At 39.6% G+C, this 21,618-nt stretch overlaps 1 protein-coding gene across 3 annotated transcripts in view; it reads right to left on the reverse strand.

The window, feature by feature from the left end:
• Nucleotides 1–9,759: 9,759 nt before the first annotated feature.
• Nucleotides 9,760–21,618, reverse strand: part of GTF2E1 (general transcription factor IIE subunit 1) — a 42,469-nt gene continuing 30,610 nt past the window's right edge. The window contains exons 5-7 of one of the 3 annotated variants that reach the window (XR_004956846.1): nt 12,825–13,423; nt 12,173–12,729; nt 9,760–9,808 (exon numbers count right to left, since the gene is read on the reverse strand). Coding sequence is in view for 1 of the 3 variants with exons in the window: in XM_036243691.1 (XP_036099584.1) it covers nt 13,002–13,423 (422 nt within the window). In the remaining 2 variants the exon portion in view is untranslated. Of the gene's footprint in view, nt 9,809–11,674; nt 13,424–21,618 lie in introns of those variants that run through there. The other 2 variants (XR_004956845.1, XM_036243691.1) reach the window with 2 other exon arrangements.

Consider the following 21,618-nt stretch of genomic DNA (forward strand, 5'->3'; position numbering starts at 1 on the left):
ACTGGCATCCACCCCAGCAGAATCACATAGATGGAGAGTGGGGAGAAATGCAAACTGTCGGGGAGCAAATGAGAACCACCCATATCGTCCACCACAGAACATAGGCTTAAGGGGCTTGTTTCAGAAGTGCTGACTGTAGAAAAGAGGACACAGGACAGAGGAGGAACACAAACCAAGGTAGAACTCAAGGCAAAGGGAAAGCAGCACCTACTGGAGAAAGGCAAGTTTCAAAGGGGATTACTAAGTGCAGTTTAGTGGGTGGGGAGGTGTTCTATCTGACGAGACAGGTGCCGAAATACGGTGATCTGTCAGTCAAAACACAGTGAGGACATATTGAAGAATTCCCAAAGTGACCCAAAGCACGGCCTGAAAAAGAGCAGTTTAGGAGGCCAAAGAGCCACTGTCACAGGCTTTCAGTGACTTCTTTGCTTGGTAGGTGTTTTTATTCATAACTGTGGGGGGACAGGTGGGAGACTGTTAGTTCTGAAGGACCTAGACTAATGCAGGAGACATGGACATAGATGCCCACAACATTGCCATATTTTTATAGCTTAATGAATCTCAGTGGAAAAGCAGCAAAGAAATTATCACCAAATTTACTGAAAGTTACAGCCCGGCAAAGAGCTGTGAAATGTGACTGCCGTACACAGCACAGGAGGTCCTCTCCACCCACCCACTAAACATAAAGGCCCACTGTGTCTTGCCTTTTTCCATGCTCCTACACACGCATTATACCTGCACACAGGCACATAACAGCAGGGACAGATTCTCTTGGAACACTGTCAGAATCGTTCTTTAGACCTCCCAGGTGGGTCACTACCCTGAAATGAAAAGCTGCCAGCCTCCAGCTTTTGTGCTGGTGGAATAGGGCTGATTAAAACCGACTTCATACTGAGCAAATGCTTGTGACAGGTAATTTAGTTCTGGATTCATCCTCTGGATTTTAGCAACTGCCATCACCACCAGCCCAGATATCGGTGCACTTCCAGGCATGCTCAAATAGAAGGGCCTCACTTCGTATTTAAGCAAAGGAAGACAACCCTCTCAGACCCTGGATGTCAAGGCCTGACTGTGACAGAATTGGAGCCCAGAGGTCACAGGTCCCGGTTAGCCGTCTGGAAGGCCAGGAGGACTCCATGTTGTGACCTAGAGTCTGAATCCCAGAAATGAATGTAAAGGGCAATGCAGAAAAGCTAATTTCTCCAGGAAAGAAAATCCAAGACTCTTGAAGTCTTACCCCATATGCATAAATCCCTTTACTCTGCCCTCTATAGTTGTTGCCAGGAAAGGCTCTGTAGTCACAAATCCTAGAGTTCTGGTATTCTCTGCTGACTCTCACATCCAAAACAGACATCTTGGTTACAAGGCCCTGTCTACTCCCCAGTGAATGACAGTAATTACTGCACACAGTGCTGGGAGAGGTATTGCTTTAAAAAGAAACAGCACTTAACTTAGAATTATCATATGACCAAGCAATTTCACTCCTAGGTATATACCCCCCAAACTGAGAACAGGTACTTATATACTTGCACACCAATGCTCATAGTAGTATTATTCACAATAGCCAAAATGTGGAAACAATCTAAATGTCCATCAAAAGTGGAATGAATAAATAAACTGTGATATAGACACCCAACAGAATACTATTCAGCCATAAAAAGTAACGGAGTACTGATACCTGCCACAATGTGGCTGAATCTCTAAAACATTATGCTAAGTGAAAGAAGCAGACACAAAAGGCCGCATATTGTACGATTTCATTTATGCAAAATATCAAGGATAGGTAAATCCATAGACAGACAGAAAGACCGGTGGTTGCCAAGGTCTAGGGGAAGAGGAGACTGGGGAGCAACTGCTTAATGAGTACTGTGTTTTCTTTTGGGGTGATGAAAATGTTTTGGAACTGAATAGATGGTAGTTGCACAAGATTGTAAATGCACTAAATGCCACTGAACTGGTCACTTTAAAATGCTTCATTTTGTCTCATGAATTTCACCACAATAAAAAAAAAAAAAGAAAGAAAGAATAGGAGGGGGATACTGACTCAACTGGCACATACCTTGATCCCTTTACACCCTCTTCTTTCTACCTGAAGGTATAGGTGGATCAGCCATTATGGACCATGAGGCAACAAACATTTGCCAAGAATGGCTGAGCATATAAGCGGAGTAAGCCAGTCTGAGAAAGACAAGTATCACATGATCTCACTTATATGTGGAATCTAATGAATAAAATAAACTGATGGCCCTGGCCAGTTTGGCTCAGTGGTTAGAGCGTCGGCCTGCGGTCCGGAGAGACCCGGGTTCGGTTCCCACTAAGGGCACGTACTTCGGTTGCAGTTTGTCCCCGGCCCTGGTTGGTCGTGTGGGTGGCAGCCACTCGATGTGTCCCTTTCACGTCGATGTTTCTCTCTCTCCCTTCCTCTCTCTCCCTCCCACTCTATCTGTACAAAAAATGGAAAAATATCCTCGGGTGAGGATAAAAAAAAATAAAAATAAAATAAAAAAATAAAAATAAAAAAATAAACTGATGAACAAAATAGATCCAGAGACATGGAAGCATGGAACAAACTGACGAATCTCAGAGGGAAGGGGGGAGGGAAGAGATTAACCAAAGACTTTATATGCATATATGCATAACCCATGGACACAGACAATAGTGTGGTAAAGGCAGGGGTGGGGGTTGAGGGGAAGTGTGTGGAGGGGGTCAATGGGGGAAAAGGGGAGACATCTGTACTACTTTCAACACTAAATATAAATTTATAAAAAAGAATGGCTGAGGGCTGAGCATAAAGATAAAAGCAAGTTGGGTCTCTGATGTCATGAAGGAAACCATGGTATTGCCATTTTTTTTTTTTTTACTAATTTTATTTATTTACTTATTTTTTCTTTATTGATTTTAGAGAGAGAGGTAGAGAGAGAACAAAACATTGACGTGAGAGAGAAACATTGATTGGCTGTCTTCTGTATGTGCCCTGACTGGGATGGAACCCACAACCTAACTATGTACCCTGACCAGGAATCGAATCTGTCAACTATTTGGTATACAAGACAACACTCCAACCAACTGAGCCACCTAGCCAGGTTTGTCAATTTTCCTATGAGACAAAACTCCTAGTCAAAGAAACCGCAAAATCTTTGTTCTTTATAAATTTCCTCTTTAAAGAGCAATCTTAACATAGACTAAGCAAACAAAATCACACGTAAGCCTGGGGTTGGATGCATTTGTGAGACGGACTTTGGTTAGCTGGTGTCTCCAGTTGCTGGGAATGTGCCCTGTGCTATGCAGCTCAGCACTCACCATCTGTGAGCTTTCCAGACAGGAAGACAATTCATACAAAATAGCATCGCAAACATTAGGTGTACAAGTTAACAACAGAAACTGAAAATAAGTCTTTTCTACAAAGGTCACAGTTTACTCCTGGACTAAAGAAACCTAATTGTTTATCCATTCAATACATATTGACAACTACTTACTACGTGCCAGGCGCTGAGCCAGGGATCTGAGCCAGAATACCACAGTGAGCAAAAAAGTTCAAGTCTCTGCTCTCATGGAGCTTACATTCTAGCGAAGGGGAGATACAGACTATAAACACGAGCAATTTTGTATATGATATACATTAACATAATGCGTATAGAGCGACACGTTGGCTTCCAGCTGTCCTCTGATTTAGGACTGGCTCTTAGTTCCTCCGTTTCCAGCAGGACTACACAGGGTGCCCCGGTTCTGTTACCCAGAAGTCAGCAGCACTTGTAATATCACAACATTGGTCTCAGTAGAGAAAAACTTCTCAGTTCCTGTCACCCTTGCTGACATCCCTACACTTCATCCTACTTCAGGAAACAAACAAAACACCTCACCCCAACCACTCCCATCCCTAAAAGGGGAAACATTAAACTGGCAAAGTCTGTTCTTGTCCCAAGAATAAAGAGCCTACAAACAAAATGAAGCCTAACTTTCTGGCAGAGGGCTGGGGAGGAGAGGAGAGTGGGCACAACAATCAGGTCAGAAGCTTGTATGTGAGGAAAAATGCAAATTATCACTAAGAACAGTACATGTAACTCTAACACTTGAAGAAGATGCCCGAGACTGATGCTGTCCGATAGAGTATAATGCAAGCTACAAACGTGAGCCATATATGTAATTTCAAATCTTCTGATAGTCACGGAAAAAGAAATAAAAAGAAACAGGTAAAATTATTTGTAATAGTGTATTTCTCTAACCCAACATATCTACAGAATTATCTTTTCAACATATAATCAATATAAAAATTATTAGTAAGGTATTTTATATTCTTTATTCCTATACTGAGTCTTCAAAATTGGGAATTTTATATTTATAGCCCATCTCAGTTTGGACCAGATACATTTCAAGTATCAAATAGCCATGTGTGGACAGTGCAGTCCTAGGAAAAGTTCTCACTAAACTCCCTTTTCCATGAACTTGTTAAAGCTAATGGCTCCCAGGATTGAAGCTTCTAGCCATCTTAGTGGCTGTGCCCAAGAAGCTATATTCTGGCACCTTCTACTGTTAGTCCTGGAGACAGAGCACTACATACCATGAACCACAAGTGAACACAATTAACTGATGAAGAGAATATACATATATTTGCAATTCGGGCAGGAACAAAATGATCAGCCTTGGTGAAGAAAAGGCTACATTCCCCTCATGTGGATGGCATCCATCCATTCAACAGGGAGCCTACCATGTACCAGGATCAATTCTATATGCTACTATCCTGCCCTCAAGGAGTTTAGTCTTTTGGAGGAGAGGTTGATAGACATAAATAATTAAATAAGAAATAAATTCATTTCAAATAGCAATTTTGCTATGAAGAAAATAAAACAGGAAAACATGATTATGAATGGGAGTGATTTCCTTTAGATAGGGTGGACAGAGCAGGTGGCATTTAAGCTGAGAATGAAATAACAAACACTCGTGGAGAAGAATGTTTTATGCAGAGAATACAGTTAGGGCAAAGACCTAAGTCAGGAAAAAGCATGGCGTATTTGCAAAACAGAGAAAATGTCAAAGTGGTTAGAGAGTAGTTAACAAGGAAAAGAATAAATAGTAGGAGACATGGTCAAAAGGTGGCGAGGGGTCAGACCACTGAGGACCCATAGAAAAGGGGAAGAAATTTAGATGTTATTCCAAGAAAAAAAAAAATCAATGAAAGGTTCTAAGGGGGTAGGGAGTTTGGGAGATGATCATCTGATTTCCATTTTTTAAAAATCGTGTGTGTGAGGAGTGGTCAACATCCCTTGGGGTGGAGGGTCTTAAGAGTAGAAGTGGGGAGACCAGTTGAAAAGCTACCACAGCCAAGGTGAGAGGTGATGTGGCTTGGAGCAGGCTGGTAGTGGTGAAAGTAATAAGAAATAAAGTATAGAATATACTTTAAATGTGTTAGCAAGTCCTGTTAGCTCAGCAGTTCTCAACCTGTGGGTCGCAACCCCATTGGGGGTCAAATGACCCTTCACAGGGGTCGCCTAAGACATAACAGTAGCAAAATTACAGTTAGGAAGTAGTAACAAAAATAATTTTATGGTTGGGGGTCACCACAACATGAGGAACTGTATTAAAGGGTCGCGGCATTAGGAAGGTTGAGAACCACTGTGTTAGCTCTACTTTCAAAAATTAGATTATATTTTGAGTTTGACAGGACTTGCTAATGAATTAGATGTGAGATGAAAAAAAAAAGCCCGGCCGGTGTGGCTCAGTGGTTGAGCGTCAACCCATGCACCAAAAGGTCACCAGTTTGATTCCAGGTCAGGGAATCATGCCCAGGTTGTGGGCTTGAACCCCAGTAGGGGGCATGCAGGAGGTGGCCAGTCGATGTTCTCTCTCATCAACATTTCTATCTCTCTCTCCCTCTCCCTTCCTCCCTCTCTAAAATCAATAAAGAAAAAAAAATTAAAGAAAAGGAACACACACACACACCAACTATGACCAACTATTAGACTTTCAGCTTGAGTGTGTAAGTGAAATGGTGGTGCCATTTACTGAGATGGGGAACTGAAACAGGAGTAAAACCTGTCCCCCTCCTATGTTTCCATCTTGATAAATGGAACCACCATTCAGTCAGAAACCTGGGCTTTCTCCAAGGCACTGGCCTATCCATCAACAAATAGATTAATTCTACCTCCCCAAAGTTTCTCAGATCTGTGTGTTCCTCTCCATCTCCACTGGCTTGGACAATTTTTTTAGACCAAATTATTCACCAAGACAATTAAAATGACCTTAATAATCTCCAGGTTTAAACTCCAACCCAACATCAATGCTACAAATTGTTCCCCTGCTTAAAATGTTCCAGCAATAGTTTCAAAGAACAATTTGGCAATGTCTAGCAAAGTTTAAAATGGACATGCCCTTTGGCGCTTCTGTGATTTTATCCTATAGAAATACTCAGAGAATGAAAATGTGAGGATTATTCATTATAGCATTTTAATAGTTGAAAAACTGGACACTTACCTAAATGCCATTCAGTAAGGAAGTTACATAAACCATCATACAACTATACTGTAAAATTCCAGTCCTTATTTTAAAAATTGAAGATCTAAATATACTGATATGAAAACACCTTCATCTTTTTAAAGATACTTTAAAAGTAAATGGCAATGTGTATGTGGTTGAATTTATTTAAAGATCATTGCAGAATATCGGTGGGTATATGTGTATGTTGTTTCTTAAAGGCCTAGAAAAGGTCTGGATGACAGACATTGAACTATTTTTTTTTATCCTCACCCAAGAACATTTTTCCATTTTTTGTTGAGACAGAGTGGGAGGGAGAGAGAAGAAGAGAGAGAGAAAAAAAACATCGACGTGAAAGGGACACATCAAGTGGCTGCCACCCACATGACCCAACCAGGGCCGGGGACAAACTGCAACTGAGGTACGTGCCCTTAGCAGGAACCAAACCCGGGTCGATGCTTTAACCGCTGAGCCAAACCGACCAGGGCCAGACATTGAACTATTAACAACAGTTACCATTGGGTAGAGAGATGGGGATGGGCTGTGTAGGGAGTTTTTATTTTTTACTACATATGTATCTTACTGGATAATTTTTTTTTTTAATTAATATTCATGTAACAACAATAAAAAACATGTGACTATCTTGTATGCCTTAACACGATTCAAGGCACTTTGGGACCTGGCACCAGTCTCTATCCAGACTCACTTCTCAGACCTATTTACATTAGGTAGGCAATAATGTACTTTTGTCAACAGGAAATGTGGAGTTGACTGTTGAAACCGGGTAATGTACTAGACCTGTCTGCTTTGCAACTAGAATAGGAATGGCAGCCTCTGGTACTCAGGACATGAGGTTCTTTCTCCAGAGAAGCTAAGGGTACTTACTCATTCTGCTTAGGGCACACGAGAATCATTCCTTTAGCTCTTCAAAGAAAGGAGTAAAATTTCATGACTTTCCCCTTCTCGGTCTTACATGTTTTGAGAGTACCTATACTTATCTTATTCCATTTATTTTGCTTCTTTTATAATATAAGAAGCCAACAGAATAGATAGTAAATTTACCATAGTGTTAGTGTCTTTCTGAAAATCTTTTTCATTTTCCCAAGATATTTTTCTTCCATTTTTTTTAATCCTCACCTGAGTACATGCTTAGAGAGAGGATGGGGGGGGGGGGGGAGACATCGATCGGTTGCCCACTGTACACTTCCCAACTGGAGATCGAACCCACAACCCAGGTATGTGCCCCGACCGGGAATCAAACTAGCAAACTTTCCGTGCACAGGGCCATCCTCCAACCAACTGAGCCACACCGGCCAGGCTTCCCAAGACATTTTTAGATATTTAAAAAAAAAAGTGACGGTGGCCCGGCTCAGCTAAGATAGTACATGTGGAATAGCTTTGGTGGAAACAAAATGCTAAACAAATAGAAGGTAGAATTGTACCAATTTCTAAATTCTAAAGATTTTCAAATTTGTTTTTGGATTATCATTTCTTAGTTATTTTTTAAAACTCAGGAATGATGAAAAAAAAAAAAAAGGAAGTGTATATGTTAAGTCTTTCTATTGTGGTCCTGGCTGGGAATCTAGCCATCAGAGCCAACTGGGTAGACAAGAAAATGAACTGCTCTTCCCAATCTTATGTCCATTCAGTGTCCAACTCTCTCAAAATGGTACCAAAAAGTTATAAAATTTTCAAATATGTCTTCCTCAGTCATTCAGATTATTAGAAATTAATTACCTTGACAAGACAGGAAAAGAGAAACCTAATTAGCAATGGTTTATTCTGTGGATTGCTACATTCTAAATCCTAACCTTAACCCTACACTAGCCTCTCAACTGAAATATCCTTCATTTGGCTTGAGTTGCTATAGCATATCAGAAGACATTTGTTTCTTTTCTTTTTAGGTTATTATTATTTGGCCTCATTTTAAAATGTAATACCCCCATAAAATATCAGAGCAGAAGAAATCATTGGTGATCCTAGCATAATCCTCTCATTATTGATAGCTGAGAAACCAGCCCAGAAAGATTACTCCAGGTAACAGTGTCACAGGACAAGCACCTAGTTAAGTGGTCCTGGGACTAGAACTGTCTCCTGATTTCCACATTATGCCAAATTGGATATTTTCTTCTTTTTTTAAATAATTAGTTTTAAGTTTATCTTTATTGTTTAAAGTATTATAGATGTCTCCCTTTTCCCCCATGTCCCCTCCTCGCTGCCCCCCTCCCCATTGTACTATTGTCTGTGTCCATGGGTTATGCATATATGTGCATAAGTTCTTTGGTTAATCTCTTCTTTTAATCATTTAAATTTACTACTACTTAAGATGTTTTGGGAAAAAGGGGCATCTTAATAAGAAAATGTCTTCAACTTCAAGGGCAGATAGATTGAAAGCAGTTTTCCACCAGATACAAGGTTATGGATCACCTGGGCCAGGGCTGTTTATACATGACCTTACTTGTAACAAAGTATGATGAGTAATATTTTTTAGTGCACTGGAAAGAGATAAAAATCCTTTTAAAGCCACAGTTCACCTCCCATGCTGACTAGTCACCTAGAGGTGTGGAGATGGCTCCTTGGTTAGGGAAGCATCTTGATAGGCCACTTTGGCTGTAAAAGGAGCTTTCAAGGTACTATTTGGAGTAGAAATAAAATGAAAAACAGAGTTATTTCCTCTAAAACATTTATAACTTTCCAAGGCCTTTGAATTATAATTGAAGAGAAGGGGAAAAGAGGAGCTGAAATTTTAGCAAGATTTAAAGCCAGGATTTTACTTGAGATGAAATCTGTGAGAAACCTGTGAGACTCTTTAAGAACAAGAATGTATATGATCCACCCTTACATGCCTTGACTATGCAACACTGAGACAAAAAACGCTCATTGCCTGTCCCCTGCCCATTACTGTAAAAACTTCAGTGAAGATCTGCTACACAGACTTGCATTGATGACTCTCTGGGAGTCAGTACAGGTGGTGCAGAGGAGAGGTGGAGAAGCCAGGGAAGCAGGGAGACAGAGCAGAAGGATATAAACCACCAACACCCTTCTGCTCCCCCTCCCCCTCAAATAATACTGGGACACCTGGGCAGCTGACACTTGACTTATAGCCTGTCTCACTCAGAGACCAGTTACTGGCCATCTTCATAGACTGTGGGTGGTAACAACTCCAGACATCCCGAGGTGAAAAGACACTTTGACCACATGCATTGACCAACCTTGGGCGTGAGTCTACCCTTCTGAGAAAACTTCAGAGGCTGCTAATTGGCAGGGTTCCCATTTTTGGTCATTCTGTCATTAACTGGCTTTTCTCACCAGATTATTGTGTCACTCAATAGGCATAAACCTGTCAGATAAAGTAACATCGAACTCTGAGTCACTAGAAATGTGGGGTAGTGTACAACATTTTATATATTAAGCTATATTTCCCTATTCATTTTGAGTCTAAATTCAGAGATGTTTATATAAGAAAATGATAAATACAGGTTTTAAAAAAGGGTACACCTAAAAATCCTAGCTTAATATAAAAAGCTTGCTTTTGTCACTGTTTCTTTAATTCTACCAAGTATCTTCTACATGAACTTCTTTAAACATCCATTTGAATATTTTTTCAAAATGGAAATGTTTTTCATTATAACACATTAAGACTATTGTAATTCTCAACTCTAATTATCTATATATTTGTATACATATATCTACCTCACAGGTTATAAAGATTAAATCAATCAACATATGTAAAGAAGTTAGTGTCTCAACACATATATTAGCTACTTTTATTTTTTTCAATAGAATCCTTCTATACTTAACATGTAATGGATATCTTTTCCTGTCAATATATTCTTTTTAATGGCTAAATGGCTTCATGGGAAAATAACTTAATTCCTGATTAATGCCTATTTAGCATACCAATGTACCTATTCTATTTCAAACACTGCTGCAATGAATACTTATTCTTCATCTTTTTTTCCCCTTACTGGAGGATGTGTTTTCACCAATTTTTAGAGAGAGGAAGGGCGAAAGAGAGAAACATTGATGTGAAAGAGAAACATCGATTGGTTGTCTCCTGTATGCACCTAGACTGGGGATCGAACCAACAAGCTAGGTATGTGCCCTGACTGGGAATCGAATCCACAACCTTTTAGTGCATGGGACGACACTCCAACCAACTGAGCCACCCAGCCAGGGCTTGTCTTCACTTTTGACATTTTTGTATTACATAAATTATACACACACACACACACACACACACACACACACACACACACAGAGTAAGGAAAAAAGAACTAGGCCCTGAGATATGTCAATACATACAGCAGAGGGAAAAATAAACTAAAGATTGAGAAAGAATAGCTAACGAGGTAAGGAGAACCAGGTCAGTGTGATGGCTAGGGTGCCAAATGAAAATATTTCAGAGAAAAAAATGAGTTCATAGCATCAAATAATGAAGAGCAACCCAAAACAAAAAAAACAAAAAACTGAGGATCAAAGGGCTGTTAGGTTGGATATTTAGGACTGGAGGAAGCTGTTTCAGTGTAAGAATAGGGCAAAAACCCAGATTCTTTAAGAAGCTGGTAGATAATGGGAAAGAAAAAGAACAGTAGCTTTAGGAAAAACATGCAAGCCAGATTCAAGAAAAATTAGTGACAAACGTTTACTTACTGAAATAAAGAGGTAATAGTTAACCTACAACTGTTTGAAAACTTTACATCTGATTACTATTTTGTTTAAATGAACTTCATTCTAGAACTATAAAAGTTTAAAAAATGTTTAAAAGTTGAATAGCCCATGTGTACAAGGTACATACATAAAAGTTATTCATTTTTTTCTTCAAAGAGAAACATTCCTAGAAAGTCTATTATAAAAGCAATTTTTTTCCCACTGATTTCAGAGAGAGGAAGGGGGAAGAGAGAGAGAGAGACAGACAGAGAGAAACATTGATGTGAGAGAGAAATATCCATCAGTTGCCTCCCATATGTGTTGCCACTGGGGATTGAACCCACCACCTTTCTGTATACTGGACAATGCTCCAACCAACTAAGCCACACCAGCCAGGGCTAAAAGTCATTCTCAAGTCAACTACTGTCAGAAAAAGTTTGGATCACATACAACTGCATCTATTATTTAAAATATGACTAATAAGAGAAAAAAAGTCTGAAACATTTTTTAATGGGAAGAATATTCATTTTAATGATGCTCCAAGATGTTACAGAGCTGGAAATTAACACATTTCAGTCAGTATAAAATAGTTTGTTAACATTCATTCATTCATACAACCAGGTAAATGAAACATCACTTCCTACAAGGCTCAGATAACTCTAAAATCTATCTTATCTTCACACATGTACTATAAAATGATAAATACTTAAAAATTACAGTGCAAGGGGAAATATTACAAAATATACAACTGTTATAGATCCTTGTATGAAAGTTCTTTACTTTTAAAGTTCTGCCTTAGGGAATAATACCATGCTACCTATCAGAACCGAAAATAAACTATGTTCCTTGAGGTTACAATGCTCAACAATATACTAGATGTACTCTATAAAACCATGTCTGATAACAATCTAGAGAGAGACAAAGAAGGTGTTCAGTGGTGTTGAGAGAAAAAGAGGGAAGTATCAATTGTTATATGCTGATTTCTGCTGGAATGCCCTTATTAAACAATTTATAGCACTGTAGAAGAAGAGAAAAAGAAAGGGACCAATCTCACCTTTCTGTAAAAGATTATCCAATCAGCACAAATCCAGGCAATTCTAAAAGGTGCTATTCTCAGTGCTCTTCACTTTTCAATTCTTTATATGGACTCCTTGTCCTCTGTCCATGTTTATTTCTAATTTCTTCACAAGGGTTTACCAAACACACTTTCTGTTTTCTATCATCCAACATACAAACCAAAAGGCAATAAGCAAAACAACAGACTCTACCAGTCAGGTCAGTTCTAAATGCACACACTTTGGTGTAGATATTACCATGAGATTCAGGCACATCCATCTATCAGGCTCTTCCACATACATTCCCAACTGCCCCTTGCTTATTGACACCATCCTCAGTTGAAGTTTTAAGATTTTTTTCCCTCATCAAATGATTTGCTGTTGGCAAGCAGCTTTGGTTGGCAGCAACATCAGGAATTGTTCGGAATGCTTGCTCAGAATAGATTTAAAAATGTGACCAGTGAATTACTGTAAGCGTCACAGTGGGCTTCTGCAGGCAGACAGGAAGAACTTGCCGTATAGACTTCCCTCACTTATTTCACAAGGAAGAATGTGTCTTAAAAAGGAAAGGAAAAGGATTGGATAAGAAAATACAGTAAAATAGCAATACTGTACTAATAGTGGGAAAGGGAAAGCTTGTAGCCAACCTACCTTTGGGGACAGTTTCGGTCATAAAAATCAATCTTTCTCTCCCATTGTTTTTTTGCGCAAGATTAACAGTCACTTTATATCAAGAAGGACAGAAAGCCACTTAAATACTTTTCTTCAAAGGTACTTAATATCTTTTTGAAATGAGCATTAGAGAAGGGAGGAAAAGGTAGAGAAAGCTCATTCAAAGAGGTCCTCAAACATGCGTTGTCCCATGGCTATGTATGCTTCCTTCTCCTCAGGTGTCATCTGTGCTACCAGCTCTGGCCGCTGGCTCACTTCACTGTAGGAGAATGGACGACCAGCCACCATAACAGTCGGGTCATCTGCTACTTCCTCAAACTCGTCATCCTCCTCGTCCTCTTCTCGACGATGTGCGGCCACAGCAGCTGGACGAGGTGGGGAGTCATCATCTGACTCACTGGTCTCACTCTCCGAGTCGCTGCCATTGGCAGTAGTCACAGGAGCAGCTGCCCCTACTGAGCCTGTGGTGGCAGAGGGTGTTTTCTTCTCATGAATGAGCAGTGCTCGCATAACCTCCTCATTATCATCCAGCCCTGCACGGCCTTCCTCACGATCTTGAAATGCATCTATATCTATGCCTGGGGGGGAAACCCAGAAAGTCAATATCCTTAAATATAAGATATTTTCTCATAATAAAATATATATTTTAATATATCACATTTAAATAAACAATAATATAAAATAAAACTGATAAGACTTCACTGATTCTATTTTTCGAGCTGCTGTCCATAATATTTTCATAATGTTTCTCACAAACTGGAACTTAAGTAGCATAATGGTTAAGTACATAGGTTTTAAGAATAATATAGCCTGGAATCAAATCCTGATTTACATGTAAGCTGTGCTACCTTGGTCAAAATATTTTATCTCTAAACTTCAGTACCTGCTTCTAAAAAGCACGGTGATAAAAGCACTTACCCTCTGGGGCTCTGGGTAAGAGCATATGAAATAATGTCTATGAAAGGCCAGGTATAGTAGCTGGCATAATAGGAAATCAAAACTTGGCTCTTCATTTTGCTCAGAGTAAAAGTCAGATGCTTTACTATGTCGTATAAGGCCGTCCATTATCTGGAACCCCTCTTGCCCACCGACTATGTCTTTTCCTTCCCCTTACTCATTCTGCTCGAGCCACAGTGGCTTCCATGGTATTCCTATATACACCACACATAGTTCTACCTCAGGGCCTTTGTATTGCCTGTTCCCTCTACCTGGGATAGTACTTACATAAAATTAAGATGACACCTTCTTTTAATTTACCTCTATATTCCTAATGCTTTTTTTCCCCCCAGAGCAATGATTTTCTAACATAATAAATAACATGTCTATTGTCTTTGGCACCCCCTTTCCCAGCATATAGGTTCTCCACAACGGGTATTTATCTTTTTATTCAATGATATATCCCACAGACTTAGAATAGTGCCTATCACTTTTTAGGCACTGAATAAATATTTGATGAATGAGTGAATATATGACAGTTTTAGCTTCCTGAAGCAAACTCAGCACACTTTAAACTCTTTATAAAAAAGAATCAAGACTTCCGTTCTAGATGGCAGTGTAGTCAAACGCAGTATTACCTCCTCCCACAACCACAACAAAATTACAACTAAACTACACAACAACTATCATTCAGAACCACCTGAAATTGAGCTGAATGGAAGTCCTACAACTACAAAATTAAAGCAGCGACATTGAGACTGGTAGGAGGGGAGGAGGAGGACGGGCTGGTCCCACACCCACGTGTGGTGGATAAAAATTAGGATACCTCGGCTGGGAAGGTCCTCCCTGAGGACTGAGGGGTCCCCGTTCCACACCAGGCGCCCAGCTCAGGGTTCCAGTGCCAGGAAGAGAAGTCCCCATAACTTCTGGCTGGAAAGACCAGCAGGAACTGAGGCTCAGGGAGGCTGAGGCTGCTGGAGCCCCAGGCAGCTCCTCTTAAAGGGCCCGCACATGGACTTATTCGGACTTGCTCCATCTAAGCTTGGAGGGGTGGCAGATTGAGGGGCGCCAGAGACATTTCGGGAAGAATTGAGCTGTCTGGCCTTGGGACGAGGGCTGGAGAGGGGGCTTTCTCCTGGACAGAAGTGCTGGTGGAGGCTGATGTTCCTTTGGTGAGCCCTTCCTTAGAACGGCAGACTGCCACCATATCTGGGACTCCAGAAACCTGGCTCACACTGTTTGCCCCACCCTGGTCATTCCCTGAGGCCCCGCCCCACCCAATTTTCTGGCCCACCAAGCTGTCTCCAAAGGCTTTATCATAGGATTGGCCTGTCTTGGATCCTGCTTCAGAGTTTCCTAAAATCTCTCAAACAAGTAGCATCTGGTCTCAGCAAGCCCCATACCTCTCTTTAAGTGGCCCCAGGCCTAGCACTAGAAGCAGCCAGCCTTCGTTCACAACTTGGCTTTTCCAGGGCACCTTCAAGCCCAGCACAAGAAGCAGCAATTCTGCAGAACACTTTGAAGCTTATGCCGGGTGGCCTTGGATAGAACACAGGCAGTGGGTGACCTTGCCCCAGAGCCAGCACACCCAGTGAACAGCTTCAGACCACGCTGAAACACCACCACCCAACCACCTCCACAAGTGACACACTCAATGAGTGGACTCAGTGACTACCAGAGCCCTTCTGAAGTAAATCTTATGTTGTGTGGTGGGCCCCTACACAGCTAATCCTCCAATGTAGTCAGAGGCCAGTGGTCAGTGGGCACAGCCAGACCTTGCAGCTGATCAGCCTGAGTAAAATCCGCTCATTGATGTGCCAACAGCAATCAAGACTCAATTACAACAGAAGGGTGTATAGTTCACACTAGGGGTGCACCTCAAGGGCTCAGCTGGAGTGATCAGGGAGGCTGTGCCACTGGATCCTATAGGACACCTACAACAATAGGCCACCCTACTAGGAGACATAGCAACTCTACCTTATACATAGAAACAATTATAGGGAAACAACCAAAATGAGGAGACAAAGAAACATGTCCCAAATGAAAGAAAAGAACAAAACTCCAGGAATAGAATTAAACAAAATGGAGAGAGCAATCAATCAGATGCAGAATTTAAAACACAGGTTATAAGATTGCTCAAGGCACCAAGAAGTCATCAGTTTGATTCCCAGTCAGGGCACATGCCCAGGTTGTAGGCCAAATCCTAGTGGGGGGCATGCAGGAGGCAGCCAATCATTGTTCTCTTTCATTGATGTTTCTATCTCTCTCTCCCTCTCCCTCTCTCTCTAAAATCAATAAAGAAAAAAAATTAAAAAAAAAAAAAAAAAGATTGCTCAAGGAACGTGGTGAACCTTCAAGGAACTTAAGGAGACCTCCAAGGAACTTAGTGAGAACATCAACAACATAAAAAAGGACCAGTCAGAAATGAAGGGTGCACTAACTGAAATAAGGAATAACTTACACAGATTCAACAGTAGAGTAGGCAAAGCCAAAAAGCAAACCATCAATTTGGAATATAAGGAAGCAAAAAACAGCCAATCAGAACAGCAAAAAAAAGAAAAGAAAAAGAATCCAAGAAAATGAGGATAGTGTAAGGAGACTCTGAGACTTCAAATGTGCCAATATTCTTATCATAGGGGTACCAGAAGAAGAGGAGAGAGAACAATAAATTGAAAACCTATTTGAAATAATAATGACAGAAAACTTCCCTAATTTGGTGAAGGAAACAGACATACAAGTCCAGGAAGCACAGAGAGTCCCAAACAAGATGAACCCCAAGAGGCCCACACCAAGACACATCATCATCAAAATGCAAAAGGTTCAATCATCAAAATGGAAAGGCAACCCACTGTATGGGAGAACATCATTGCCAATGATGTATCAGATAAGGGGTTAATTTCCAATATATATAGAGTGCTCCTACAACTCCACAAAAGGAAGACAAAGAACCCAATTAAAAAATGGGCAGAGGAGCTGAATAGACACCTCTCCAAACAGGACATACAAATGACCAAGAGACATATGAAGAAATGCTCAACATCACTAATCATCAGAGAGATGCAAATTAAAACAACAATGAGGTATCACCTCACACCTGTCAGAATGGCCGCCATCAACAAATCATCAAACAACAAGTGTTGGCGAGGGTGTGGAGAAAAGGGGACTCTAATACACTGCTGGTGGGAATGCAGACTGGTCCAGCCGCTATGGAAAACAATATGGTGCTACCTCAAAAAATTAAAAATCGAACTTCCATTTGACCCAGTGATCCCACTGCTGGGAATATACCCTAAGAAGCCTGAAACACCAATCAGAAAGAATATATGTACCCCCATGTTCATAGCAGCACTATTTACAATAGCTAAGATCTGGAAACAGCCCAAGTGTCCACCAGTAGATGAATGGATAAAAAAGCTGTGGTACATATACACAATGGAGTACTATGCAGCGGTAAGAAAGAAAGATCTCTTATCCTTTGAGACGACATGGAGGGACCTGGAAAGTATTATCCTAAGTGAAAGAAGCCAAGCAGAAAAAGACAAATACCACATGATCTCACTTATATATGGAATATAATGAACATAACAGTCTGAGGAATACAGTAGACCCAGACACATGGAAGTAGGGCACAGACTGACATCCCTCAGAAGAGGGGATGGGGGGTGGGGGGGTGGGAAGAGATAAACCACAGAACTTATATGTATGTATGCATGACCAATGGACATGGACAACTAAGCCGGGGACAGGGTGGGGGGGGGGGTGCCAATGGGGTAAAAAGGTAAAATATCTGTAACAAAAAAATAAATAAAAATTCATTAAAAAAAAAAAAAATGCAAAAGGTTCAAGACAAAGAGAGAATCTTAAAAGCAGCAAGAGAAAAGCAGTTCGTTACCTACAAAGGAGCTCCCATAATACTGTCAGCCAATTCTCAAAATAAACTTTGCAGGTCAGAAAGGAGAAGCAAGATATATTCAAGGCGATCAAAAGCAATGACCTACAACCAAGACTACTCTATCCTGCAAAGCTATCATTTAGAATTGATGGACATATCAAGAGTTTCCTAGATAAGAAAAAGCTAAAGGAATTCATCACCACCAAACTAGTATTATATGAAATGTTGAAGGGTCTTTTTGAAGGAGAAGAACAAAAATATGAACAATAAAATGGCAATTAATACATATCTATCAACAATTGAATTTACAAACAAAATGAGCAAGCAGAACAGAAACAGACTCATAGATACAGAGAACTTTTTGTTGCTTGCAAGATAGGGGGGTGGGGCTGGGGGGATAGGTAAAAAAGATGAAGGAATTAAGAAGTACAAATTGGCTGTTAGACTGATGAACTTCAAAGGGAAGGGGGGAGGGAGGGCAGGATGAGATAAACCAAAGAATTTCTATGCATATATGCATAAACAATGGACACCGACAATAGTGTGGAGAAGGCTGGAGAGAGGTGATTGGGGAGGAGGGGGGCAATGGGAGAAAAAAGGAGGGAACATCTGTAATACATTCAACAATAAAGATGAGTTTAAAGAAAAAGGAATCTAGTATCATGAATGAAGCTTCTTTAACCACACACCTCCTATCTATCATTTTGTGTACATTTTGCCTGATATATTGAAGATGAAAAACTTAAGACAAACATTTGTATTCTGTTTTCAGAAAATAATACCAAACATACTGCCACTTAAAATATATAAGAGGATTGAAAGTGTTATTTGGAACTGACTCCTTGATTTAAATCCTGACTCAACACTTTTTAGCTGTGTGATTTTGGCCAAGTTACTTCATTTCTCTCTGCTTCAAATTTCTTTCTTTTTTTTAATCCTTATCTGAGGATATGTTTTTCACTGATTCTAAAGAGGAAGGGAGAGAGATACATCGATGTGAGAAAGAAACGTGGATCAGTTGCCTCCCGCATGCACTTTAACCGGGGATTGAACCTGCAACCTCAGTATGTGCCTTGACTGGGAATCAAACCCGTGACCCTTCAGTGTGCAGGATGCTGCTCCAATGAATGTAGCCACCCAGCCAGGGCTCTGCTTCAATTTTCTCAAGTACAAAATGGGAAAAGAATACTATCTACCTCACTGGATTACTGTGGGGGTTAAGTGAATATCTATGAAGTACTTAGAATAGGCTTGGCCCTTAGAATAGTGTTATCCATCATCATCATCATCATCATCATCATCATCATCATCAAGAGAAGACTCAGAAATGGTCAATTCGGCTCAGGATGAAATGAAAGTATGTTCTCATTAACATATTAGAATGGATTAGCTGCAACCCTGGACATTTAAAAAAGTATAGAACTCCTGAGATGAGATATTGGGCAGATTAAGAGAATGGGAAACAGGAATTGAGAAGTTAAAATTTTAGGTCAGACAAAACAGGGTTTTGATAACTTGGATGTAAAAGTGGAAATTGAAATCTAACTTAACTACTTTAAAACACTGCCAAAAACGGAATCTCCTCCCAGAGCCCTTATTGCCAATGCAGTAAAATTCAACAGGGAAAATTAAAAAAAAAGACAAGAAATGTATCTGAGTCTCTAAGGCAATCATTGCTTCTTTAAAAATTTTCCAAATATCTTATTACCAAAATAGTATTTTGATTAATGTTTAAAATAAACATCATATGAGGGAAAAGCAATTTAGTTTTGTAAACTAAATGAAATTATATTGAAAAGATTTCTGACAAGGGTCTTGAGAGGTATAAGAAAAAAGGAATTGTTCTGTTATAGATGAAGACAAAAAACAGAATATGAGGATAAATAGGGGATGATAAAGTTGAAACACTAGTTCTAGGAAAATACTTATTTAATAGTTATAAATTAAAAAGAAGATGTATACTCAGAAATTGTCAAGTTCACTAATAATGCTAACATTTTAGCAATATTTAGGAATATTCCTAAATTTCTAAAGCAATTCTTGGTACTTAAGGGTCAAGCTGAGAGCAAAAAAATATATAGGAAGAGCTGATGGTTGTGTAAGTGGGCAGAAAAGTTGCAGATCTAGTTCTACACTGGCAAGCGTAAAAAAATCTGCCTCTATAAATACTCTAAAATATACTGAAAGATGTAGTCCAAGCTATCAGATACAGAGCAGGAGAGGTTTTTCAAAAAATCCTGCACACATTTTTAAAGTTGTTATTGTTAATATGTAACAAACAAAGCACCCGATAAAAACCAGGAGATTGTAAATAAAACTCAAATCATTAATGATGAATCCATGCATAAACAACATGTACTCTTCTAGTCAATAGGTCTCAAGCAGAGCACATTATGACTGGAAATTGTCCAGAAAGAGATGATTAAAATAAAACAAAAACAAAAACTGTAGGTGGAAGGGGTTGGGGGGAACAGGAGAGTAGAATTTATAAGGAGAGTAGAATGAAAAGAAATTAGAACTCATCCTTGCCAGTGTAGGCCAGTGGTTAGAGTGTCAGCCTGTGCAAGGAAGGGTTGACTGTTCCATCCCCAGCCCAGGTAGGGCATATGAGGGAGGCAACTAATCCATGTGTCTCTCATATCAATGTTTCTCTTTCTCTCTCTCCCTCCCTCCCTCCCTTCCTTCCACTCTATCTAAAATCAATGGAAAAATATCCTCTGGTGAGGATTAACAACAAAAATAAATAAATTAAAACTCTCAGTATAGTAATGAAGACATGATTGAAGTCTATGAAATTCTGGAAGATATTAAAATGACTTGAAGTCTGATGAAAATTAAGGGTAGGACAAATAAGACTCAATTCACACATTCATTGTATAGAGCCACTTTTACTATTATAAAACTTAATGAAGACAAATTTAAATATGACAGCATACTATCATATTTTATATAGAAAGAAATATCCACAAGCTTAATTGGGTAGACTAGATGACTTATTTAAGGTCCTTATGATTAAAACACTATCATTCTAGAAATTGTAAACATCGAATGTTAAGCTTATGAGCCTAATTGTATATAATATTGGCTAACAATACTTTTATTCAATTTGGTTTCTAAGTTCAAAGAAAAGAAGGTTTGGTTGCTTCAAGAATAGGCAAGAAGCCAAGTTGAGGAAAACAAGCCTATTAAATAGCTGACAGCCTAATTACTATATAATCTAGAACAATTTGAATCAAAATAAACATCACAGCCAAGCTGATCAGTGGGAAGGAGGAAGAGTGAAGTATGGTTGCCAAAAACAAACTTTTATTTCCTAATTGGAATGAAAACAGCAAAGAGAATCACACTAGAGGTATCACCTGCTTTTATCATCACTACTCAATTCCACACTACTTCTGCAATTCTTAGCATACACAGTAAAGAAATGCTAATTATGAAGAGAAAAGAGGTTACAAGAAAGGTAAAAAAACAAATGGTTTTCAGTTACTGATAACTCTTTACTATTAAAGAAGCATACTCAGGTGCTGCGTTAATAAGATACATAAAGACATGCAAATTAGAATGCGGATGATATACAACCAGAGGTCCACGCTCCCTTTCATCTCTGCTTCCCAGTTTCTGAGTACCCTCCCATTTTCTACTCCTAAATCATCATCCCCCCAAGTCTTCAAATCTAGTAACTTAAGACTAAAACTTAAAATGTAAAAACTGACAGTTCTCAAATTTATGATTACTGTGCAATTCTTAACCCTTTAATGCTCAGAGATTTTCAAATGCAATAGAAACAAAAGCAAAAACAAATGGGACTATATTCAAAAAAGCTTCCGCAAAGCAGAGTAAATCGGCATTAAGTGAAAAGGCAACCTACTAAATGGGAGACGATATTTGCAAATCATACATCCAACAAAGGGTTAATAGGTAAAATAAACAAAAAATTCATACAAC

This window comes from Molossus molossus, unplaced genomic scaffold, assembly GCF_014108415.1.
Source record: "Molossus molossus isolate mMolMol1 unplaced genomic scaffold, mMolMol1.p scaffold_m16_p_5, whole genome shotgun sequence".
NCBI classification, from domain to species: Eukaryota; Metazoa; Chordata; class Mammalia; order Chiroptera; family Molossidae; genus Molossus; species Molossus molossus.